Source organism: Clinocottus analis, unplaced genomic scaffold (assembly GCF_023055335.1).
Source record: "Clinocottus analis isolate CAN_PGR_092001 unplaced genomic scaffold, fCliAna1.0.p SCAF_5, whole genome shotgun sequence".
NCBI classification, from domain to species: Eukaryota; Metazoa; Chordata; class Actinopteri; order Perciformes; family Cottidae; genus Clinocottus; species Clinocottus analis.
Window position 1 is genome coordinate 11,339,170 of NW_027176207.1, and position 26,688 is coordinate 11,365,857.

The window sequence follows — 26,688 nt, forward strand, 5'->3', positions numbered from 1 at the left end:
AAGCACACCTCTGAAATCCAGCACCGACATATGTGAATTAAATTGACTGAAATGTTTTTAATAGGCCATAAAATATGGCTGTAAATCAAACTCAAAGACCCATGGTGATATATTTGAGTAGATAATGGGTTTACACTTTGCTTGACGGAGGCCTTACTGTATTTTGACCATCCTTCCTCTGGGATACCGCTCTCCTCATTACCTTTACGATGTGGATTTATCATTTCCACCAACCTTTCCTCCCCTGAACTCCCATTGGCGCTCAGGCTCCACTTTTATCCCCTTCATCCTCCCTGCTGTCATGTTGATCGTTCATCAGCTTCTTTCCCGATCCAAAATTTTACAGCTGTCTCCATCTCCTGTGTTAAAGCCAGAACTGATACTGTTTAAAAGGGAACGTCCATGATGGAAAAAGCTCCTGGAAGTCGTCATGCACGGTCTTGACTTGCGAGCATGAACACATATGCACCTAAACTGGGGAAACACACACAGAAGGCAACACGTATATATTCTCATATTAAATGCTTATAATGCAGTAAAGCAAATATAAGAACATTTTCACTGAGGTATCCTTGGTCAAAAATAATGAACAGAGTGAAGAAATTAAGATTGCCTTCTTCGAATAGTTAACTGAAATCCCCACAGCACATCACATTTTACTTAGTCTTCCTACAACGGTATGACTCCTCTGATCCCAGGGAGGACAGCAGCCTGCAGCAGGCTGAGCTGACTCCATCAGGGCATCATCACTTGGAGACAACTTCCTGTCTGTGATGCTATCTCAGCATTTTGGATAAACTCCTCATCCGGCGGAATTTACAGTAATTTAAACCATATTGATTTCCTTTTCCTTTCAACTCCCAGATCCCTCCCCACATGCACACAAACACACACAAACAACGATTGTCACTTAGATTAAAGTTAAAAGTAAATTGAATGCCTCTCTTTCCTTTGTCTTTGTTCTGTCAGCTTTCCATTCTCTTAGGCAAACCTTTAAAAATTAATTTCAATCCTGTTGAGCGGTTTCTTCCCAGAGAACTGCACCGCAGTCCTCTCCAGGCTGCAGGTGGTTATTTTGGATCTCAGATCCTGCAGAGCGATATTGGCAGAGAGGAAGCAGTGAGCAGGATCTTCAACCCTATAATGATACCTCCGCCTAGTGGTGAGAACATGTCAGTGCAGCATTGTGTGAGTCTTCTGCAGCTTGCATTACACATGTTACAACTCTATGTTACAACAGGAAAAACAAACGTTTACGTTGGTCTTTTCCTTTCTCACAAGGACTTGTATAACATATGACATGTCTGCTTTTACATATGTGTACCTGCTCATTATCGTATGTTTGAGTCTCCATGTTACACACGTGCACTTACTAATACATTGAATTGGAACTGTGTCCCCTGTGTGTTCATATTTAAAAGTCATCTGGAGATTTAGAATGAAGGAGTTTAGTCAGAATTGAAAGTCACAAATGAATATTGTATCAAATATGTAGAATTAGATAATACTTACATTATTTAATAAGATGTAAGCATTGTGAGTCTGAGTATATTTGTAAGCCAGTTTAAGCCGTTTCCAATGATGTATTTCTGCATCTGTGACAGTCTGGTTCAAAGTTGGCAGATCCATCACAAAGCCGGGGGCATTTCTGCTCAGCCACACATGGAGCAGCGTTTCATCAACTCTTGAATATTTTATGTCTTTTTCATTCGCCTGGTCACTTGTTTGCCGATTGAATTTATTGAAGTACAAATAGGAAAGTGAAAGAAAGCAGCCAAAAGATCAGTTGAGAGAAAACAAAAATGTCTGGTCTGTGGGAGAACACACAGGGCAGTTTTATTTCCATGCATCAACTGCTAAACACTGAGACTTGTTTCTGGTTGAAACAGTATGAATGTCTTGTACATTTGTTGAAGTCTGAGGTTTCAGTCGAGCTTTCTTTCTTATTCCTATTCCCTGAAGCAACGTACTACCTTGTCTTTTTTCTCCCCTTACAGTGAGCCATTAAGCACGGGTTGGCTTCCTTGATATAAGAGCCCATTACATGCCATTTACAAAGGAGTTAAAGACAGAGTAAATAAGTCTGTTTCACTTATGAGAGTGAGAAAGAAGAGCTTTGCTACTACTGGAACTGCTGGTACTATGAGCACACAATGTAACATCAATTACACACACACAGACAGTAAAAGAAATTGAAAATAAAAAATAAACGCATGAGATACTCACAAAGTCCTAACTGTTTCTAATATTGAAAGGGTTTCGATAACGAGACCTGAAAGATTAACGCAATCAGACACACACACAGGAACACAATGGCTAGTGCATCTTATGTCATGGTAATGTAAGGGTTGATGACACAACTGTACACAGTTTATTAAATAAGATGAACATGTCCTTCACACAAAACAAACTGTGAACACCCTAAAATAAAATATTGTCTGCAAAAGTGAAATTCTAGTGCATCTGTCTGTAATCTGTATTGAACAAAAGAAAAAAGCCAAATAAAGAGTATATTTCATCAATATTTTAATCTCTATCACATCATTCATTCAAACTAACATGACATCTAAAAGGTACCAGGTAAAAACAAGAAAATCTCTCAAAATAACAAGTTTATTTTCTGTGGGAGTGATAAACATCAATAATATGTTGCTTTAAATGGTTGATAGGCTGTGTTCATATTGTGTATTTCCCATTATTCTTCATCGGCCACATTCAACTTCACATACGAGAATACTTGTCATGAACTGTCACTGTTAAAAGTCCTGCCGTCCTCTTCAGAAAGATAAAAATCACAATCGCAGGTTTTGCATAGAAAAACATTGACAGAATTGTTGTTGCATGATCAGAGCTTGACAAATCTTTGAGAGACCGTATGCCAGTGTAAAGTGCAGAAACAGACAGAGTAAGGCAGAGAGTCGGGTCTAAAACAGAACACATCTATTGCTCTAGTCAAATAAGGACGGACAAAGTTAAGCGGTGCAGAGATAAGGAGGAAAAGAAAAGAGGTAGAGAGAGGCTGATGAAGGAACTTGAAAAGAAGGACTCACGTTAGGTAAGTGACAGAGAGAGAGAGACAGAGAGAGAGAGAGAGAGAGAGAGAGAGAGAGAGAGAGAGAGAGAGAGAGAGAGAGAGAGAGAGAGAGAGAGAATTAAAAATGATCAGTTTTAGGAAATAATGACTTTCCAACCAGTGGGTATGCGAATAAGATGACTTTATCCTAATATCTAAATCCATTATGCTCACACAGAGCTTGGTTTACCGTTTCTGCATCTCCACTTCTAATATAACTGAATTTAAAACACTGAAACCAAAAGCCTCCCTGAGTCTCCAAAGATCAAATCTGATCATTAGTTAATAACTGGAAAAGTTAAGACTCTTTGCAAGGCAACCTCACTTGAAACTCACAATGATTGTCTCTCTTCCTTTAGTCCAGTATTACTTGGCCTTAAGTGATATCCACGTCCCGTCAAGGCTTATGCTTCTTCTCTGGACGACACTGATGAACATCCACCAGCTGCTGAGTCACTGCAGGATAACCTCTCTTTATCCTTTTCCTCTGTTACTTTTTTCCCACCGTCATCTGAGCTAGTGTTGGTGTTTGATACATCATTATCTTTATTCAGGGCCTCATTTTCGGCAGCTTCCTCCTTCTTTTCTGTCTGCAGGAGCTCTTTTTCATTCTTACCTCTGGCCTGATGCTCTTTGTCCTGCTGCTCTGCGTCTGAGCCCCCGGATTCTCCTGCCTCCTCTGACAAAGAGTACATGTCTCTGTAAATCTCTCCTGCAGCTGATGTGGCTTCACTTCCACTCCAGTGGCGTTTCTGGTGTTTCTGGCCAAAGTCAGCGTTATCTTTGGGGGAATTTATCCTCTGGCTTTTGCTGGAGCTCTCATCAGAGACCAGGAGTCCGTTAGGTAGACTGTTGGCGCTTTCAGGCGGCCTGGGTGAAGATGTAGGACCGCCCTGCTTAAGGATGGATGTGATGAGCTTGAAACGGTTGAGTTTGCTTTTCCCCTGGCTGCCCTGAGGGGAGGGAGAAACCTTCAGCGAGGAGTTCGGGTAAGCAAGACTGGACTCCACTGAGCTCCCACTGGCCTTTGCTCCCTGAAGAGTGGGCTTCCCTGTCTTCACCATGCCCATCACCTCATAACGGAAACTGGAGATATCTTGTTTCAGCTCCTGGGAGAGCAAAGAAAAACAAATTGCTCGCCATGTAAATGAATTCATCCTATTTTCATTCAATATTTGCAACAGTTGGTATTTTAAGAGCACTCTGCAGAGAATTGATTCCATAGGAACTTAGTCAACGCTCAGTAAACTGTAATTCATAAAATGATTATATAGTAATTTTGTTTATTATATAAGAACATTTTAAATGCATTTCCACGTCTTAAAAGATCCAAATCGCAGTTGACAACCAACTGACAATACGCCTTAAAAAGTCAAAAGTCTATACTGATGAATAATTTAACTCTTTCTTTGTGTTTGAAAATGGCATTTTATTTTATTGGCGACTAGAAATACAATTTTGTAATTCAATCACTTTTAAACCTACAGTTACTGATTCATTATGGTATTGAGGATATGCATTGTTGGTGCATAATGATTATAGACGCCTACGCTCTGCTTTGTAAGAGATGTGCCTACCTTAAAGTTCTCTTCGGTCAGGCCTTCTTCTGTTTTAGCATCTCTGATCATGGCCGCCACATAACGTTTCACCAAGTTCCTCAGCACCTCCTACATCCATGAAACAAACGAACTTTGAACACATAACATCCTCCAGTATTGAATGAAAGTGTTGCTTCAATAGTCAGTCAGTAAAAAGATGACGATAGACGCATAAAAGGAAACACATTTCAAGTTGAATTTCAAATAGAAATGCTACAATAACCTCCTGCAGATAAGGACAAATAGGAAATCCTCTACATAGAATAGTGATGAATATCCCACTGGGTGTAATTGTTAGGCCTATTGTGTTAGACATTGCAAACTATTTCCATTCTATTTGGATGGAAAGTGAAAGGGCAGAGGAACAGTGTGATCTCTCTCTCACACACACTAGCAGAGGACCGTAATCGCTTTTAGCCTGCTTTGAAAAAGACTACACTTACCTGATACTGATGGTTTACCCTCATGTTCTCTGCCGCTCGCCTCTGCACAAACATCAGATGCCAGAGAGGATGAGTTAGCAAAAGAGTGGGAGATGAGAGAAAAAGCATATTTACTTTTTCTACATGGTATCACACATTTGTATTGGACTTTGCTGTTTGTGGGTCTCATTGCATATGGCCCCTGAGTGTTGCAGCATTAGACAAGAAAGACTTGTGCTCGAAAATTATATTTATGGATTCTAGTGTCGGGCTGTCAGGGCCAGCTAGGCCTTCTCTGCTGGTCTAAACAGAATCACAAAGTTATAGCTATTTTATATTAAAAAAAATAATGTGTATATATATATATATATATATATATATATATATATATATATATATATATATATATATATATATATATATACAGGCGAGCAATACATGTGTGTTTAAATACACTGCAAAAATTCATCTTCCAAAAACAAGAAAAAAAAGTAATAAAATGAGGGAAATATTACTTGAAATAAGACAAATTATCTGCCAACAGAACAGGAAAATTTGACTTCCCAAGACTTCTTGAAATAAGTGAAATGCTCTAAAATAAAAACTGCCTGATAAGAAGAAATATCTTGTCAATCAAAAAACAAGCGTATAATGCCTTGATTTAAGATATTTCATCTTACTTAGATTTAAATTTTTGCAGTGTATTTTACTTACTCCGAGACTTCCAAAGGTTTCAGGGCGCTTGGCTCTGGTCCTCTTGCACACTTGTCTCTTAATCCAGCATATGAGGTACCAGAATGATTTGGGGCTCGGGATGATGTTGAACGGGGGTGGCAGAGTGGCCCCTTCTTCAAAGTAACTCATCCACAGCTTTGTCCTGGCAAACTTCCACTCAATGTCTGCATGATCCTGAAACCGAGATTAGGGGCACATGAAAAGCACACAACACACACACATGATCTGTTCCGCACACTCTTTTTGTTTGCAGTGTGTTTCTTTTGTGCTTACAGCAATGTGCTGGTAGGAGTTGTTCATCATGGCTATGAGCATGTTCAGGAGCACCACCAGTGAGATGATGTTATAGGTGCCAAACATGGTGGCGCCGACAAACTCGGTGAACTGATGGTCAGCATCCACGTTGGTCACATACAGGCTGATGAGACCGAAGATTGACCAGAAGAGAGACTGCAGTGTCTCAAATAACCTGCAAGGGAAATAGGGAAATATATGTGTTACTCAAAGTCTGCAAAAACATCAGTTTCTCTTTGTAAGTTAAACGTTTTTTTTTTAACACATTTTTGCAACCAGTAACAACCCACAAACACACAACTCTCTTTCTTCACAACATCACACATCAAGGCTACGCACTCAAGCAAGTTTGGATTCATGTGAACTCACGTGGAGAAAGCGTTATTCTGCTCCACACAGCGGATGCCTTTGCATTTCCCTTTCTCATCTGAAGCCTTGGTCTCATAGTAAAAGTACAGCTGGTTCAGCCCGTTTGCAAATGCAAGTAGGACCTGGAGAAGGAGAGGAGAGCGTGTGTGCCAAGTGGATGCAATGATGTAAGACAATCAATGTGCTGTCTATGCATAGCTATATTCCTGTCTGTGGGCAATCGTGTGTTTACCAGGCAGTAGATGAAGAGGAACTTCAGGATGTCCAGCAGCATTCTCCCCAGAGAGATCTGCAGGGGCCCCAAGTGAGAGTTGGCTGTGAACAGCGAGATGAGGCGCAGGGAACTGAAAATGTTTGCTATGGCGAACACTGCCTCAGCTACGAGTGTTGGGTGCCACATCTCCCACTGGTTCCTCGGTTTACTACCACTGTACTGAACAGGACAGAAGATGGAAGCATGTAAAGTGAGAACACAATAAAGTGCACCCGTCTGTTTGACTTCTGTTCTTAGTGAATTGGTTACCTTTGTATAGGCTACAATCTTTAAGGAGATGGTGGCCAGGTATAGAGAGTTCATGACAAAGTCCATCAGGTTCCACCAGTCGTGGACGTAGTCTTGGAAACCACCATCCCACATTTGTTTGATCTCTGCCCAGATGAATCCTGGCAATAAAGAGATTGTCAGATAATTTGTTCAATAAATACTATCTACACGGATGTATAATGGCGAGTAGGTAGCATTTTTAAAAGTCATTGTTGCATTCAAGGTTGTTCAAATAAAAGTCTCTCAGGGGAGTAGGAGTTTGAGCTTGTCTAGCTTGGAATCCACATTGGGATTATATAAATTTAATATAAATGTATTATGAAGACCCAAAGACATTGTTGACATGCTGATGTTTAGCAGTTGTATTTACCAGGTTCACCATCTCAGTTTGACATGTTTGTGGGCTGACAGCAGATCTGCTCTTTTCCCAAAGTACAGCTGAGGTTGAGGGAATGGATGTAATTACGTGTTCAGCTATTTGGTCGTTAACCAATGCATTGTTCATAAACCGAATACACATTGAGACTTGATGCTGTAGATAGATGGACGTTCCAGAGATCAAAAAAGAAAGGACAATTTATTCTGCGAGCCAATTTTATGGCAATCCAATCAATAATTGTAGAGACGTTTCCCTTAAAACCCACAAATGTCGAGCTCACGTTGGTGCAAGTGTGGGGATGACTAAAGTCAATAGGATGCATCAGACTCATTTTACTCACCCAGTACCCAGGGCAGGATCATCCACTCCACAGTGGTTGGTGCCGGGCCCTGTCTGTCCTGCCTGTTCTGCTCTGTGGTGACAATGTGCTGGGAGGCGAGGAGCAGCAGGAACAGGAAGGTCAGGTAGGATGCTGTGTGGCAGATAAACTTGATGAACGGCTTGCGGATGAAGAGGCCGTGGTGACTCTTAGGAGCGATGAGGTACCAGAGAGCAAACACCGGGTAGAGGAGGCCGATGAAGACGCAGGTGAAAAACTTCCCGGCCCAGTGGCGTCGCCTCCAGCCGGGGAACTCGTCATACCACCGGGATGCCAACAGCTGCTGGCAATTTGGCTGAGCTACAAACTAAAAGAAAATAAAGGGAGAGTTATACTTTTCTGTTTGATCTATGGAGATACAAAAATAACTCCCCATACTCTAATCTAAGGTAGGATTCCAGCAGGGAGGCAGCATCCTCAGCCCCAGGCTATGAAAAGGTTTTACACAAAACCATAATGCCCTAGTGACCACGTGCCAGAATTAGCAACTGCAGCAATGTTCTGTTCAGAGCATACAAACGTGGGAGTGGGATGTGTTGGTGGTGTCAAAATGTAAAGACTAATTATAGACACATGAATATTTAGAAAGAAATCAAGTAAAGGCTGTCTTAAAAGAAAAGGAACCTTATACAGCCTGTGAGGTCAGTAAAAAATACTTCTAAAGAAGAGTGTCTTGTTAGGATGATACGACTAACCCTTTTATCAATGAAAAACCCAAAACTTCTTCCTGAGATACCTAAATAAAATTGGAACTTCATTGAAAAACAAACTTTCTGTCCCTTACTCACGACAAGATTATTGCAAATGTTTGCCACATGATTAAACATGTGGGAAACATTTAGTCTTCTTTTCTGTTGTTTGGCTTGTTTGAACTTATGGGATGTTGTGCGATCAATATCAGATGTGGCTGCTGGAATGGAAAGAAGAAAGGAAAATATTGTCGAGGTCATTGCCAAGCTCCTCTTGGTAACTGTGTTCAGGTTTGAAATGATCAGTGAAACCAAAATATCACGACATCAAAACTGCAGCTGTGCCTCCACCCCATGGTCGACAGCATCAGCAGCGTCTGCAGATAATCTATCCGTATCTGGAATACATTCCCATTAAAGATAGCAAACAAACAAACTCATACTATATTGAGTGAATTAAAATAACAGCATGGGCACATGCAAACACATTTACACACAGTGTTGTGAAATATTACGCTCAGCCTGCATATCAGAGTCAAAGTGACGACCGGGCACCGTCGGGTGCCAATTCACCAACTCTGCAGCCTTGTTACCATGGGAACAAGAGATCCGTAACTGCGCCGGGGTCTGAACTGCTCATATTTCCATACTTCAACTACAGTGTTGCCACAAAACTTCAGAGGAAATGCAGAGGAGAGGGAATAAAGGAGGAAATAAGTTTCATGGGTCGGTGGAGAAGACAAATACAGAGAGAGAGAGAGAGAGAGAGAGAGAGAGAGAGAGAGAGAGAGAGAGAGAGAGAGAGAGAGAGATAATAGGATCAATGATACAGTTTCAACGCTTTGTATCAATATAATCTGACAATGGAAGAATAAAGAGGGAAGGAAAAAAAGGAAAAAAAAGCTTCCTTACTAATTCTCTCTTTTAATATGCATTCCTTTGAAATTGAACCTTATTATAGACAAGATGTCTAACCTTGTTAAGTAGCAACCAGGGTCTGAAGCAGACCCAAGGGTGCAGGCTGAATCTTGTAATTAAGTACTTAACACAATAATAATAAAAAGAGCCATTGTTTTAAATACTGCAGCCACTATAGATAGAATACGTTCTATCTAAAGATAGCTTTGATAGTTTTATCACACATTCATCAATACATTTCTGTTCTTTTTCAGCTTTCATTCCTTGTCAGATCTGTATTCTTTCCTAATGATAGTACACAAAAGGAACTTGAGATGCCTGATGTCTTGCCTTAATCAGCATAGTACATTAAACACTGACAGCGATGCAAATGAGGTCAGAAATTAAGCTAATTAGTACTATAATTAGGAAATGTAGCCATGTTTTCTTAGCACATGACCTGAAATAATAATGTAATCTTCCAAATTAGATTATGCACCTTTAAAGGTTTGTGGTTTGTATAAGTTTTGATTTAATAGAAAGCTAAAGTGAGTTCTCATTGTCGAGATATCCGTTATTAGAACAAATCCTAACATGTCAAACGCCTCTGTTATTTCACCCCTCCTTCGTCTGTCAAAATTACTTCCAAAACTCAGCTTTAATAAAGTGTCATGTTTGCCTGAGGTGACTTGTTCACACAACTCCCCTCCTGATTTTCCGTCCTATTGAGAAAATGCATCTCTACAACCTTTTCTGCCTCTCTCCCCTGTCAACTGTCCAAAAGTGCCCGGACGGGGATTAAACTATCAAAGTGTGAGGGTGTTTTCTAACTCTGTGAAGACAAGTTCCCCTGCGGCATCACCAACATGAAAGCTCTGCAGAAACTCTTCGGCTCCACTTTCACAGACACTCACTGGCAGGCATAACACTTTCAGCTGGCTATTTTTTAGTTGTGATTGCCTTTGATAATAGTGGAAATACAAACGTCAGATACCAAGATAATATACACACAAGCTGATCAATTTGACTTGCATGGTGTTATGTTATAATATTTCCTGTAGGATAGCTATTTCATCCATCCAGTTACCTCACCATGATGTGTGTACGTGAACTTCTCGCCGACAAAAATATTTCTGAATCAACCCACACACTGATTGTTTTACACAAAACACTTTGTTATAGCACAAAAGTTGGTCCACCGAGAAAAAGTACCCTTGAGTATGTGTACCTTGAGAACATGAACTGAGTTCTGCAGTTACACATTACATACAGCAGAACATCCTCCGAGTGAAACAACTGGATATAGCATAGAAGCAATCATTCTAAAGTTACCGCTTTCAATCTGAAGGCGCATTGCTCAACACTGACACTGAGCTGAGAAGACAGATCTTTCCGTTGCAGTAAGTGCTCAGTCCTTCTCTACATTACACTTATTCCTCTTAGTGCAACGCTATCTCTATTTGAGGGAGGCATTAACAACATCTTGCGTTACCGTACTGCAGTGTTTATGACATATCACAAGGGGGCAACGTCAAACTACAGCATTCACCTCTGACAATTTCACACATTAAAGAGGCAGTCTGGCTTTGCTCGCACTGTGAACCTTAAATGTACTCACCTACATTTTAGTACATCAGTACAAATTAAAATAATCCAGAGCTAAGACCCTCCGGGAGGTGGATGGGATAATCTGCTCTATATTGTGTTACTGATCATATTTATCTGATTTGGCCTCCCGCTGCATCAAAGCGCAGACAGCTCTGTTTGCTCCGCTCTTTAGACCCGAGGCCTGTGGAGATTTCTTTATTGACAGTTATAAATTAGGTTTTTTAAACCCCGGGAGCACAGCGGAAGCAAAACAGAAAAACACACACAGACGTAAGGATAAATACAAAAAACCTAAGCAAGCGTTCATGCAAACGACACACATAAGAGGGTTAAGAGTTGAAATGTCCTTCAGCTTCTTTCAGCTGAGGGTCAGACGTGCTCCCTGTGACTCACTGTCACACTCATCCACAGCCAGCACTATAAAAAAAAATCATACATTCAGGTTGAGTGTCATGCTAATTACAAGAGTATGAAAAATTGCTGAAAGAGATTTCTTTCTAATCACACCACAGACGAATGCCCTGAACAAAAGGACTGCTCTCTGCAAAAACAAGCCTTTCCAGTCCAGCTAAACGTGGGGGTGAAAACCCAGTCTGCCTCAAAGTTCATATGTCACAGACACAAAGCAATCGCTTTAAATTCCTCTGTAAGTGTGTTTGTACATGTACACACATGACCTTCTCAGGAGACTGCAGCAGAAAACATTGTGATATTAGAAAGATCGACTGAAAGACTTCCACTGCAAATTCTGATTTAGGTGGCAATTCTATCTTATAAGTAATACTACACACATTTTACATACTTCAAACTTTTCTTCAATTAACTATTTTCTGAATAAATATCCTACAAAATACTACGACTACTGGCACAGCGCTGGCAAAACAATTGGGATTAATGTTCATGAAATATTTGCTTGTGTGGGGTTATATAGGTTTATATAAAATCCAGTTGCATACAACCTCCATTACAGTATCTTCAGTCCACATACCACAAAGGTAAAACCAGGACCTCCATTACTATACATTCGGTGAGACATCTGTAAATCAAGAGATCAAAGATTACATTTTGGGAATTAGTAGAAGCAAACTTGGAAACAGGTTAAAATGTATTTCAGATTTTCACTGGTTGACTTTATCAAGACAAAATAGCTTTGGATATTTCTACATTTAATACACTACAGCACTCTATAACAGTTTCTAGCAACACTTGCACGAGGCCCAATGAGTATTTCTAACAGAATGACTTGGAATGACTGCTAAACAATCGAGGCAGCTGTGTCATTTATCATTTAAAAAGGACAGCTGGGTGGATTGTTCCCCATATTACGAGGCACTGTCCTCTGTGCAATCAAAGGGTGTTATAGATAGGATGCAGGAAAAGGGCACAATGGTACGTCTTCTGAATAATTAAAGAAACCGAGGAGAGGAGATGTGTGGTAACAGTTGAGGCAGCGGCAGCAAGAGGGGATGCTTGCTCAACAGAGCGGCTGGGTTGGATGACAGGTGACTGTCGATCATCATGTACACCTGTTGCACTACTTCTAATTGTCCCTTTGAGACGACTCAACAGGCTCACTCGCCACCGGTGTCTGATGCGCAACAGCTGGATGGATGAGGGAGGAAAGAGCAGAGTCATGAATCGAAACGCCTCCAAAAGTGCATTTGCTAAGCAAAGACAGATGAATAATTTATGAAACGCTTCTGGGAGTAATGTGTTGGCTCCCACATCCTTTTGCTTCACCATTTTATTTAGTGGAACACTTTTTTTGACTCCTTTCTCGTTGCCTGAAGAAACCATCAGCCATCCCAGCAACACTATAACCGGGCTTCCTGCTTTGTCATTGCATCCCATTAAATCCAGAAGGACAGCTAATGCATCAGTTAGATGGTTTTCTGGTAATGTTCTCCCACAGCACTGAGCTTTTAGCAGGTGATGAAAAAGTACATAATTCTAAAGCGATTACAGCCATAACTAACTAATTATAAAATAATCAGTATGCAGATTTATGTTCTTGTCTTACTCATCAGTAACAATTAAAACGTCTTTGTGGTGTCAACATGTTTTCACCTATATCTGAAAAGGGAGACTTCTAGCCATAATGAATATTATCCATACTGAATTTTTATAATCATATGACATTTATAAACTTATTAGGAATTAAATTGCACTTTTTAATTAGCTTTTTCTCCATACCAATTATTCCCGTCTCTACCTGACAAACATTTATCACACAACAGAAACACCAGCATGAAGTCAGTGGACTGTTCAGGGAATACTGCTGTGGTGTTATTAGGTTTGAACCGTTTCCCTCATAATTATTCAGACGTGTGTTTGAAATGCAATGAATGCTGAATAAAACGGTCCAATTTATTGGCTATCTTTGTGAAACTGAAATTATCACTCCATTCATGCCTGCTTGCCTACACATTAAAACCCACATGTGCTGTATGTGTTGTGCATTAAATAGCACAGACTCTTATAGAGCACGTATATTTGACTTTTGCATTTTTTAGTGACATAATGACTGATTTGATTTGAATTAATAAACACCATTTTGTGTAACTATCTACGTGTTATTTTAACAAAGTAGACATCCTGAATCAACAGCTACAGTTTCAAGTTGTACATGAAATCAAGTGTTACTTTGCCATGCTCATGCTTTGGCCAAGCTTTGCTCTTTTGAACTGCCAAAGCCAAAGGAGATCTGACCCAGTGTCTGGCACGATCCAAAAACATGGCCTGATACATCACTAATACTAACATCATTACACCAGCTTGTATTGGCTGTAGTAACACCTTTGAGAAGACATTGGCTTGTTGCAGCGAATACAGGAGGCTTGGCAGTTTTACTCAGGCACCCGGCACCAAAATCCAACAACAAGCATAGAGAACGCAGTAAACAATACCGGACAGGAGGGGAACAAATTAATACGAGAGGAGAAGCCTGAAAAAAACCAAGATGATTTCTTACAGCTTTCCATTATTTTCTATAAAATAAAGAAGCAACTTTTTCTGTGTCTTTAATGTTTTATCCTTTTTTTTAAATTATTTAAAATTGTTTTAATTGTAATTTAGTCTTTTAACATACACTGAATATCTTGTACCAAATATTATGTTACATGCTCACCTCTTTTTGGTGGTACTTGATAGCTAGTTTGAGTCTTGCCAGGTCATTGTTGCCCTCTTCATCCAATAAGTTGAAGTCATCTCTGTAGTTAAGGATCATCTCCAGCTCTCTGGAGCTTCTTGTCTGGTCCAACAGGTCCTTGGCAAACTGTTTACACTGCTGAGACAGCTCCTCATACTCTGATTTGAACTCATTCTCCACCTTAAAAAATGTGTATACACAATAAAGATACCGCTAAACACCAAGAGTCCTGCAAGAACGTGGCAGCTGAACAGTAAGTCAATATATTTAACATTTTGTAGCGCTGGTCTAAAAAGTGGTGTTTTTAAATTGAGTCTTTGATCAGTGAATTTCATGTCTTAAAAGCATCTCACACCTTTATGTGCTATTTAAGAAATGATAAGAATCCAGTTTTTGTAATTATTTCTGTAAATGTTCATTATTTGTAATCAGATGAAATTTACCGAGGGCAACTTATATTAATGGTGGACTAATACATGAACAGGCCATTACATCTTACGTAATGGTATCATGAGAGGGCACACGCAAGTTAATGAATGCAACAAAATCAAATCCTCGGTAAGGACGTTCCTCACCTTGCTGAGCTCCTGCAGCTCCCAGCTGAGCCTGAACGCCGTGAGGAAGGGGTCCTCGCTGGAGAGCGCAATCAGCGAGGGACTTGACAGCGCTTTGTAGATATTGAGGCGGGAACGCGAGTGCCGCAGGCTGTCCACGTCTGAACTAGACACGCACTCCACACAGTTACAGCGTACCTGCAGCATCAAACAACGCATGGACACATGTTAATGAGGCTTCCCTGCCTTTAGTAATAGATCAGGTTTCGGTCCTGTAACGTAACCACTGTGTCCATTATGTCAACAATGGGCTGTCATGCTGGATATGTTGTTAGACATTAAAAGCCCAATTAACGTATTGTTGACCCTAATCGCATAGTTACACATGATATCAACATTTTTCAGTTTTGTTATTCAAATAAACTGATCATAATCTGAAAACTCCTGGGCTATACCGGAATCAGAAGACATCAAGTTTGTATCAATTATTAAATAATCTCTTAGAAATGGGATCCTAATACAAATACTTTCTGACATGCTGTAATGTAACTATCTTACTCAAAATACAAATTGCTGCTGTTAAGTAAAAATATAGTATTGAGCAACTGAATCGATTCCAATTATTGACTCACAAAACATCTCCATAACCCCACTGAGTGTAGTGTCAAAATCACATTTTAATCCTTTCCTCCACACAATACTTTTGTTTGCTTCCAGAACATTTGTTGATATTTTGGCGATACAGAGTATCATACTCAGAATAAAAAAAATACAATGGGTATACCCACCTCATGAGGCTGCGGCATAGATACACCTTTCTGCACCAGAAGCTTGATAATTTCATAGTTGTTGGTGTGCGCAGCGAGGATGACGGGAGTGATGTCAGGGGTGAAGTCAGAGAACTGCTTGTCCAACAAGATAGGAGGAACCTTTCAGTGAGAGCAGAGCATAAAAACGTTAACAACACACATATTGAATGACACTTTCAAAGCTCTAATTTGGCTTTGGCCATTACGTGATCTATTACCAATTTAAAGGCTTCTGTCAGGTTTAACTGACATGCTCTGACATGCTCAGCGCACAGTGGAAGTGCAGTAATTGGTTTGGTTAAACACAGAGCCGAAAAAATCTTCTGTTCCCCTCAGAGAACAGTTGAAAGGTCTTGACAGCAAGGTTAAATGAAATAAGCAGGAAGGACAACACAAAACATTAGAGCTTTTAACATTAGCAATGAAAACAGTTCAAATGCCAGCAAGCAGTCGTGCCCTTGGTCAAATTCACGAACGAAATGCCATCCATATCAAGGCAGCTGTAAAGGGTGTTGGCCAAATCGCAATAAAAAAACATCAGTATTTCACACATTTCACAGGGAATTATTATGCTCAGAAAGAAACTCATTCCACCTATTGCTCTTATCACCCACTCCAGCTAAGCCCTTCTCCTATTCCCATGTCATTCAGCGGGTATGTACGGCTGCGGGCTGCAGAGGAGTAAGCTGGCCCCTTTCACTTCTTTTAATTGAAGTACTATTATCTGATTCTGCGGTGAGGGAGAACGGTGGGAGAGAGACAGAATAGTCAGAGAATTGTTGGAGGATAACTGTGTGAAGGGTTAGGACCTATTTAGCAACTTGATATAAGACAGGCTAAAGATAAAAGGGGATAGTGTGAGAGAGTTTTACTCCGACTAACGTTAAAGACATGAAAGTCTAGTACCCTCCTAAAAGCAGCTCCTCTTTAAACAGTAAAACAACCATGGAAGTGCATCAGTGCTGTTTCTGAGTAATAATTTGTCAAATGTCAAAACTTTGTCAAGCAGTTTACTCATACACTACGTTAACTCACAAATTCCAATTGTTATATGTCCTTATTAATACTCAGCGTAAGAGCCAAATGTGGTGATGAAACTATGTTCCTATATATGTACACTGGGTGGCGCTGTTCTTTGGTCCTGGGCTTGCCTATATAGTCAATTATTAGAGCATTATTGAAGGCAGGTGTGCGACCATGGAATGGGCAAACGGGATTGTTATGCTGACAAAAGAGCGTTAATTGTTGGCATCAAGGGACGGGGTTTATACTATACCACGGCCGAAGAGAATACAACTATCTTATACATAACAACGTGCCCATATGTAGATCATTTACCCAATCAAAACACCTCAGTCACCCAAGTATCAGACTGGGCTCCTTTAACACTTGTTTGTGTTGACATAAACCCTTGACAACTTACTGTATTAGTGAATTTAAAGGGACAGTCATCGGGTTTAATAAACTGAAAAAACTGTCAATATGCTGATATTGGTCTCTCTCCGGGTGTTCTCATCTGAGAGCAGGAGGCCTTTTACTGGCAGCTTTCTACGAGAGAAGCCATATGTGGCAGTACAACAGTTGAGTGACGTGAAAAAAACTTGTGACAGCTTTTATGTGAGTCCTACTATGAGTGGATCCACTTAAAAGGAAGGTTGAGTAGGAAACAGTGTTGTAAATCAATATATACAGCACTGTTTCCTGTATACCGGTGTATTGATTTAAAAGGGACATATACACTTCGTTACTCTTGTCATCATGGGGGCAGCACGAAAAGCATGAAATAACAAGCTCGGCTCTCTATGACACAGCCGTGTGTTGAGCCAATAGTAACATGCTAACAAGCTCACAGACACATGAGCATGTGAGCCTCATGGTGGTTTTAAAGGGAAAGTCAGTCTATCACCAAAGTCACCGCAACGGTTGTCTGTAGTTTTTGTCCCAATCCATTTGGTAGATATTGATAAATGTCCTCGAATAAGTGAAAACTTTGACCTGCTGGTGATACTCGCTGAAGTCAAGGGATCACTGAGATTTAAAATGAATCCTCCGGGGACCATGCAAGATGTCATAGAAATTCACTTTGTTAAGATAAGTCTCAACCAAAGTGGTAAACTCACTGAGCCATTCATAGAATATAGATTTAGTTTGATTCTAAAAAAAAAATGACTGTAAGCCAATATTTAGGATAAGATCCGAGGTACTGTAGGCTGTTTCACTTTAAAGTACATTATGAATAGAAACAGGAATAGTATCAGTGAAACTCTTTGAGAAACAACCTATGAATAATTGTTATCCAGGGTATTGGTTCATTTTTTGAAGAGGTTTCATCATCCATATTTTCATATTGCATCCAAAAGTCATTTTACATGTGGAAACTAACTACTTGTGCCGTTTACTCTTTGAGCGCTCACAGTGAAGCAGCAACTACAAAGAGTGGCAGAGAACCACGTCTGAGATTCGTCATATTTCGCAGAGGAGGGTGATCTAATAACTTATAAACTCTGTTCTCCGAGTGGGAGGAGGAGGGACATCAAATAATCCAGATCAAACAGCTTTGGCCTATGCCCGAGCACGGAGCAATAGGAGTGCAGGCTAGATCTGAAGTTATGATAATAATGGAAAAAATATATTAAATTATAGCCCACTTGTCGGTGTAATGCATATGTGTTAGGATGAGGCATCTACTGTCAGCACATTCATTAAGATAAGCACCTGCAAAAGCACAGTTTTTCTTGTCTTTACAATGTGCTCCTTTCCTCCTAAATCAAAGACGCTGTTTAGATGAAGGTGGAATAAAATGGGACACTGAGCAGTCCTGTTTTTGAGTGACACTGCAGAAAACAAACTCAAGTCTTTGTGGATTCTAGCAAGCATGAATATGCTTATTCTGTTATATGTAAGAAGCAGAGGGATTTCCTTACGTAAGTATCTTTATGTGGTTTGCAGAGTAACCCATAAAGCATTGAGCAAAATGGGAAAAGACTGACAGAAAAAAGGAAAGAAAACTACAACACAGAAGCACCCTAAGGCCCTTATAATTGAGGAACACTGTGAGCTCCAGTGTCTGTGCCTCTGACAGATGCATATCTGTGCTTAGAGGATAATATATGAAGCAGTTTAAAATGCTGATATCCAGTGCTCTCCTCAGTGGAAAACAAATAAACCACAACACTTGAGAGATTATTACAAACACATCTTTCAGACAGCCTGAAAAACAAAAAGATAAACACACACAATTCCAGCAAGGCATAAATTAATCTTCTTATTAATAAATCTCTGAGTAGACAATGGCAACAGATAAAATCTACTTTTCCCAGACAGCCTTTTAAGATAATCAATGAGCTTCTCTTGAGGAAATTTGGTGATCTATTTTGCCAACCTACTCATGTGATGGGAAGAAGTCGAGGCGCCTAAGCAATGGAGCATGCGGAGCAAATGCATCCCCACTATTCAATTAGGGGGAGCAAAATTATAGTTTTGCTACACCACATATTGTTCTTTACACCAAAATACCAAACAGATTTGTGAATCAACGTTAGCCAGCAAGCATGAGCTCACCGGTCGGATATGATCCGTCTGTGGAGATCGAACATTCACAAAATAGCTGAATCATAGAGTCGGCTCTTTTAAGTGTAACATGGCTATTTTGATTATATTTTTGAGGATTATTTGGATGTAGTGGGTACACACATATGCACCATGGGGTCAACACCTTTTCATAAGTTTTCCATCACTTAAAGCTAGAGGTGGTCATTTCTTTCAAAATATTTTTGCCATATTTGTTGAAATCTGTTTTACATCCCGACAGCGATCATTATATCAAATGCATTGGAAAAAAAGAAGAAAAAGAAATCCAGGATCTGTGGTGGTCGCAGAATTGCTAAGTCCGTTGAATCATCTCATTCGGCTATCTTCCTCCCCTCACACAACAGCCCACTCACCTTGAAAGTCATCGCACCCTTAAACTAACTTATCTTTTCTGGGTGACCAGAACATGACAATTTTGTATTTTTCCAGGCTTTCTCCCTCCTTTCAAAGCATAACCAGACGCTCATGAGAAGAAGCACCATTTTACAACGACATTAAGCAAAATGCGGCATCTGATAGATGTCACAGCTGAGGGGTTCGGACGGATATTCTCCCTCCACCTCTCTCTCCACTTACCAAACAAGCCTGAGCTATCTCTTGTGCTCTTTTGTTCCCTAATATATGCTTCCTTTCCCTTTCATTTTCCCGTTTTTCCCTCCTATTTCACATTTCATATTATCAAACACAAACGCACAGCTTCTAAAAGAAACAGCAATAACATCCCCCCTTCAGTTGATCGATGAAGCCAAAAACATCTGCTCCTTTGTGGTTCTGAGGAAAAGAGCAGGTTCATGTTCTAGTGTGTACAGTACACACAGTGCATGTGTGGCGGGGGCAAAAACAAGAACAGGCTCCTTGAGTTGAAAGCAATAAGTGCAAAAGAGGACCAATCTGAAATTAATTAGACAGTATTTGGTTTTTGATTATAGCAATTAAAGCTCTTAACAGGCACTTCTCAGAGACGAGAGGAATGCTTTAATAATAAGCAGGAGCTTTCTCAAGCTAAAACTCTTCCAAGATTTATATATATATATATATATATATATATATATATATATATATATATATATATATATATATATATATATATATATATATATATATACTGTATATATACTGTATATATACTGTATATATATGTATATATACTGTAACTTTGGATAAAATGTCCTCAATTTATTTTCTCTCAGAGAACACACTCATTAAATGTCTTTCTGTAAAACCTGTTCATTTTCCAAAAGACACAACAAGTCTTATTTAGACAGCCTTTTGAAGTGGCAGCTTTTGTTGTTTCCAGCTATACTGGGTCAATTATTTGAGATGGTATAAAAAGCTTCAAGCAACTGCATTCAGCTAGTAAGCTACACAATGAGTACTGCACTTGATAACATTCAGTGATTCGGTATTTAGGCCACTGTGCACGTTGAGCTCATTGTTCTATAGGGGTTGAGACACAAGAGTTTTTGTTATTAATTTACTTTCATAAATCACTGTTCATACATGTTATGATAAGATAACATGTGCTGTGAGCTGTGCATTAGTGCATCTGTCAAATGTTGTATTCTCTTGGATAAAACGTTATTACACCTTTGATACGAAACACTGGCACAGGTCTCTTCCATCACAAATAGGATCAAACACAGTGCATTAATGACAAAAAAACATAAATAATTTGGTACTAAAACGACAAAAACATGATTTGACAAACTGGAAAAAAGGAGAGAAAGTAAACGTCAACCATCCTAGTTTCTCTCCTAGCGTCCTTCCGCCTTGCTAGCAGCTTACTGCCTGTGCACTGACACGGTCCTTCCTCATGAATAAAGCACTCCTAACTTAAATCCTCTTCCAGCCATCCCCTCCTCACCTGCATGCCACCACTATGCTTCTTGTGATTTAGCAGCAGCTCCACAGCTCCCACCACTTCCTTTCGGATCGCGTGAAGCAGGGCATCGCCGACGTAGACGTTAAAGCTCAGCAGGAGTTCGATAATTTCGAGGTTCTCGTTCTCAATGGCAATCAGCAGAGCAGTGCGGCCGAGAGGGTCGATGCAGTTGATGTTGATCTTGAAATAGATCTCGGCCTCCTGGCAAAAGGTTGTGATTGAAAGTCAGGGTTTGTTTCAAGAGCTGCTCTGGGACTTTGTTAAACAGAATATCAGTGCTGAGAAGGGGAAATAGTAATTGACAGCGAATACACATTGATTTTTTTAAATGTTAACACCTCACCTTTCAGAACTGACAGAGCAACTCAAGTCTACAGAGCTTTGCTCTGAGAGAGAGAACAGGTTCCCACAAGTACTGTAGGACTACCAAACAGCTGGCGTCTAGCATCTAATGTGCCTATTCAAGGTCTGACAACTGTCAAGGCAAATAAATGCCCATGGTGTTATTGGAAATGAGTAAAGGATCGTCATGGCTGCACGATTTACCCCAACATCTTCTAATGTTTTCTAAATCAATTTAATTAGATTAAGGGTTTAATTGCCATTCCATTCATAATTTAGAGGTTCAGTGGCTGTATTTATCACATTATTCATTCTTCCATGGACTCATATACACACACATACACGCACACACACACACACACACACACACACACCTCCAGAGCCTGTTTGACACTGGCGTAGTCTCCCTTCTCCACAGCTCCAAGGTAGGCTTTCTCCAAAGGTGACAGCTCCGACTCGGACCGCACGATCCTCAACGGGATGCGGTCCCGGTACGAGGAGCTGTCAGTCCGTCGGTAGTACAGCTGTGACATCTCCCTGGGCTTCAGATTACCAGTACTCTGCAAACACTGCTACAGCTGATGCCAATCTGTGGGGGTTCACACTGAAGGGGACAGGAACAGAGGTGTGAAAAGGAAGAAGACCTGTTGTTGGTTGTGACTTTCAAAAAAAAGAAAAGGTGAGAAGACGACAGGAGCAGAGGTGGAACGGGTTATACAGACAGAGAGAGAGATGAAGGCCTGAAGTGTGTCCGCTGAAATGGATTATAAGATCTGTTTTTATATCTTGACTTAATGTCATTAGTGATGCTTTCTAATTGATAGACATCAGCTTACTTAGTGGTTGCCTGGTGACAGCAAACTGATGCTTCCAGCACTGTGCAGATGATGGTGAAATATTGTTCACAACTACATGTAAGTAGTATAGTAAACTGTTTCTGTGAAGGTCCTCCTAAAGATGATGTAACCATTTGGATGTCTTCAGACTATGCAAGCATAATAATGAGAGCAGTCTTAGTGAGTTGACTGAATCCACTGAGCAGGTGTGCAAAACAGTTATACAAACACAAGGGATTAGACATTTACGATTAATTCTCATCAATTCTTTAGAGGATTTAAAACCACATGGGACTGAGGATAATACAACAGGCGATGCAGGATATGGAGAGAGTGAAAATTAAAATATTGAACAAGGGAAAGTGTAAGAGGTTATGTATTGCTAACTATAAAATAGGAGTTGGAGTTTAATGCCACCTGTCTCTTCGTCTTGGGACAACTCATTAGTGCTCTCGACGATGCTTGGGTGTCTCCATTCAATACATAATGAGTGTATTAACAGATGTACAGCAGTCCAATTAGTTTATGAGAACAAGAAGAAAAACAGAAAAGAAAAAAACATAGCCCTTTTCTAAAATAACATTTTAAGTTAAAAAAAAAAACTCTATCTTGCTTTCTTGCTGAGAGTTAGCTTAGCACAAAGACTGGAAACAGACAAAAGCACCTAGCTAAGCTCAGCCATCAGGTGAGAAATTACGTCGAACAGCAATTTACTAATCAGAAGAGTAATGTTTGTTGAATCTGCCCAAAAATGGCATGTTGTGGTTTTACTTGCTTAACAAGTCTTCAGGAAGTTACTCCCAGCCAAGGTAACATCCTGTAAAGACATGGGAGAGGTTCAGGTTTTGAACTTGCAACCCTAATGTGGCTACATTCGGATGTGCTGAAAGAGCAGGAACGCAGCTCAAATGCAAGTGAAGATATAGCACCAAAGTCATGGACATCAAAGCAACATCGTGCAGTTCCTAAGCAACATTTTTTCCCCATTGTCACCCGTCATCTCCTCTTTCACTCAAGGTAGCACTAGGATGCCCTATGGTGCCTATAATTTCCCTCCTTTCAAGAAGGAATCTGCACAGTGAAAAGAAAGATTTGCTCCACTGAGGAGGACGTGTTCTACTGGAGGAGCTCTGTTGGTACAGCGTAGATCCTGGCCATTAGTTTGATATTGCCAGAGCGCTTTGTTAAACATTGTCACTTTGAATAAAAGAAAACCTCTGACCTGGCCAGACGGGGATCCTGCAGTGCAGTCATTAACGCTGATCTCCAAAGGGTAAAGTGTAAATCAAGCACTGTGCAGAAAAAAACACACACTACTGTAAGAAAGGTCTCTTGATTATAAACATGTTTTGTGATTTGAATATTCAACTCTATTTTTATCTTAAAGTACATGTCTCACTACAAGTCATGGTCTCAATAGTCTATTTCACTCATGTGTTAGTTGTAATTTCTGGATTCACCGTTAAACTGCAGAATAGAACGGATAAACAACAATATATGTTTGTGTTTGTTTGACAGATGTTGTAGCCTATCAGGATGTTTTCTGCGCTTATAACGCTGCTGTGTCTAATGTGTCTATTTCCAATAAAGAAAAGCACCCTGATAGTGAACTTGGAAAAGAAATTGCCTCAAAATACAGCAGCTATTAATTATTATTAATTATGATTATACCTGTATGTGTGGACGGTCTGCTGATATCAGCTTGTGCTATTATTGAAACACAGACATGCTCAGCCTTTTATGCAGAAAGTCCTTTTTCTAGTCTAATCACACTTTCCTGGAATCAATACATTATTTAAATAGAACATCTGACCAGTTCCTGAGTGCAGAGTTGCCGAGTGCAGCACCACTTAGAGGCATGGACTACATGTTGGGCAAAATGTTTTTTTTTTATTCTGAAAGTTTCATTTATTGGACAGGAGACACAGTTGAGCTATCCAGCAATCCAAGAAGACATTTACAAAAGCCTGCCCAGTGTTTACATGTGCAATAAAACAGCATTGTCCAGCATTCATTCATTAATGACAGCAGGTCAATACTTGTGCCATTTCCAGAGAATGGCGCCTTGCTTGCACTCAAAGGTAAGATTTTGACGTTTTTAATTCTGTGTTTGTGCGTGAGAAAGCTTACAGGAAATAGCATGGATGGAAATAAAAATGGTTGCGAAAATGAGAGAGGACTCTTCTTCTTATACCTGGTGAGGCCCTTCGTCAGTAAGCTGAGAGACCCTACATTTTCAAATAGCCTACATTGGCGCAAATAACTAACCTTTGGGATGTTGGCCAATAAACTTCGCTCATCGAGATCAACGCTCTTCCTTTTAAAAATATCCCGACACCACGTGAGGACAAATAAAATCGATTTTTTTTTTTCAAGCTCAAAAAATATAATTCGCCTCAACTTCTTGATAGCTTACCCCAAATGTGAAAACTGCAGTGTGACTCTGCATGAAGACCGTTAGTGTGTTAGTGCCTTGTGATGCCAGTCCGTCTTTCTCTTGGGTTTGAGTCTAGTCTGCTTTCTCCCATCTCATTTTTGGAGACTTGAAAGTATCCCCATTGTCCATCCAGATTCGGCCAGCCTTCATCACGACTTCCACTCGGTCTTATTTTGGGGAGATAACGCAGACCGACGCACTCCGCCTTCAGCTCACCGCGCAAGAGACGATAAAGCGACAAGTTTCCTCGGTGGATTGCACCTGTTTCAGCAACGCGTCCAGTTTCCCCTGCGGCGTATTTTCACAGCCGTTCTCTCCCACTCGACTTATCCACCTGTTGGGGGACGATTGAGCGAAAAGCGGAGCCTCCGGGAATAAACGAAGCGCAGCCAGATGTCTGCCGAGCGGTATGCAGAGCGCTGCTGCAGACTGGTCGTGCGCACTTGGAGACGCATTGAGCGCTGTGGCACTGCAAGACGGGCAAATCAACCAAACTCAGCCAGACGTTCAATGCAGCCTCTCCTACAAACTAATGGAAATTACATCTCACATATATAGTTCCAGTATTCCATTTATCTTTCCCTGTTCTAGAAATGACATCCAGTCCTAGATAATTGTTGTCAGAGCACAACCTTTAATATTACTATTTTTACATAGACAGTATAACAGAATTCTGCATTCAACTATAAAACATACGTGCTTCACTTCCACTTGATGGTCAGCAAAGAAGAACACTATAATAACATTAAAGCTAAATATAATATATATATATATATATATATATATATATATATATATATATATATATATATATATATATATATATATATATATATACACATATATATTGATATATTGATATATTACATATACTAAATATACTATAAGGAGTCTAATATTAATTATATGTATATTTCAAAATCTGTCAGTTTTACAACCTGAAACAACAGAGTTAAATCTCAGATATTGTATTTATTTATTACTTTTTAGGCTTAATCATGTTCCATCCACTTATGCCTCATTTTTCCGTGGACTGGACACAGTACATGATGTTAGGGTTTGCCCACTAATTTCTTTTAAAGATCACTGATCATATTTCACACACATCTCATCTCTGTCTCTCTGTCTCCCTGTCTCTCTCTCTCTCTCTCTCTCTCTCTCTCTCTCTCTCTCTCTCTCTCTCTCTCTCTCTCTCTCTCTCTCTCTCTCTCTCTCTCTGTCTCTCTCTCTCTCTCTCTCTCTCTCTCTTTCTCTCTCTCTCTCTCTCTCTCTCTCTCTCTCTGTCTTTCTCTTTGACTAATAGACCTTTTGCTGCTGTATTTCTTCCTAATAGTGTATAAAGCTGTTTAATGTCCCCTGACATGTTTACAGAGCCTCTAGGCCAGACTCATTCCTAATATCTGTCTGTTTGTTTGTGTGGGTTTATGTTGGCAAGACTTGCACTTACACTGCAGGTTCCATTGAACCTGTAGTGTGGGTCCTCCAGTATTGTTCTGTGTGGCCAACTTAATAATTCATATGGTCAACATGTTGTATGGCGCTCATATACTAATTTAGTAATTGTAAGAGGAAGAGAAATATGTTTGTGCTTGCACTTTTGGCTGCCTCTTATGGCATTACTTAATTTCCCAAAAAATAAGATGTGGTGTCCCTGTGCAGCTTATTTCTTTGATGCTCTCTAGACTAATTAAAGGACGTTACCCATGGGATAAAAGGGTTTTCTGAGACTTGGCCTGATTCCCACATGGAGACTTCTCCAGCTGTATTTTTCATCTGCTTCATTCAGAATTTGTCCATTTATCATTATAACAATGAACACGTCCCTTGGAGGTTCAATAACTACATTACTTTATCCAATCAAACTGAGTCGAACACACTCACAGCCACGCAAAGCAGCAATATATACATTGATCAAGACAGGTATGCATTGAACTAGATTTAAATGAATGTGACATATTTCGCCTCTAACCATGATGTACCGGTGAATCAAAGACATGGGAATCAATGGATAATTAAGGTAATATATATATATATCTCTCTGCTGGTTCTTTTCCCTGTATACTTACAAGCAAGTTGTGAAACAAAAGCTAGAGTAGATTCAG

At 40.0% G+C, this 26,688-nt stretch overlaps 1 protein-coding gene across 3 annotated transcripts; it reads right to left on the reverse strand.

Moving 5' to 3' along the window:
* Window positions 1-2,420: 2,420 nt before the first annotated feature.
* Window positions 2,421-24,974, reverse strand: LOC137802205 (short transient receptor potential channel 4-like). Of its 3 annotated transcripts, XM_068599883.1 has the most exons (17): window positions 24,566-24,974; window positions 23,372-23,441; window positions 22,928-22,966; window positions 21,688-21,916; window positions 20,954-21,172; window positions 15,478-15,618; window positions 14,711-14,887; window positions 14,115-14,315; window positions 7,755-8,100; window positions 7,015-7,154; window positions 6,724-6,924; window positions 6,492-6,613; window positions 6,102-6,297; window positions 5,808-6,002; window positions 5,115-5,156; window positions 4,651-4,740; window positions 2,421-4,182 (listed from the first exon to the last, which is right to left on the reverse strand). In XM_068599883.1, exons 4-17 carry the CDS (start codon window positions 21,844-21,846, stop codon window positions 3,478-3,480), a joined length of 2,934 nt encoding a protein of 977 aa, XP_068455984.1. In that variant the 5' UTR covers window positions 21,847-21,916; window positions 22,928-22,966; window positions 23,372-23,441; window positions 24,566-24,974; the 3' UTR covers window positions 2,421-3,477. The 3 variants fall into 3 exon arrangements, with proteins under 3 accessions (XP_068455984.1, XP_068455985.1, XP_068455986.1); XM_068599884.1 differs by lacking the exon at window positions 22,928-22,966 and having other exon boundaries at window positions 21,688-21,917; XM_068599885.1 differs by lacking the exons at window positions 22,928-22,966; window positions 23,372-23,441; window positions 24,566-24,974 and having other exon boundaries at window positions 21,688-22,239.
* Between the last annotated feature and the right edge of the window lie 1,714 nt (window positions 24,975-26,688).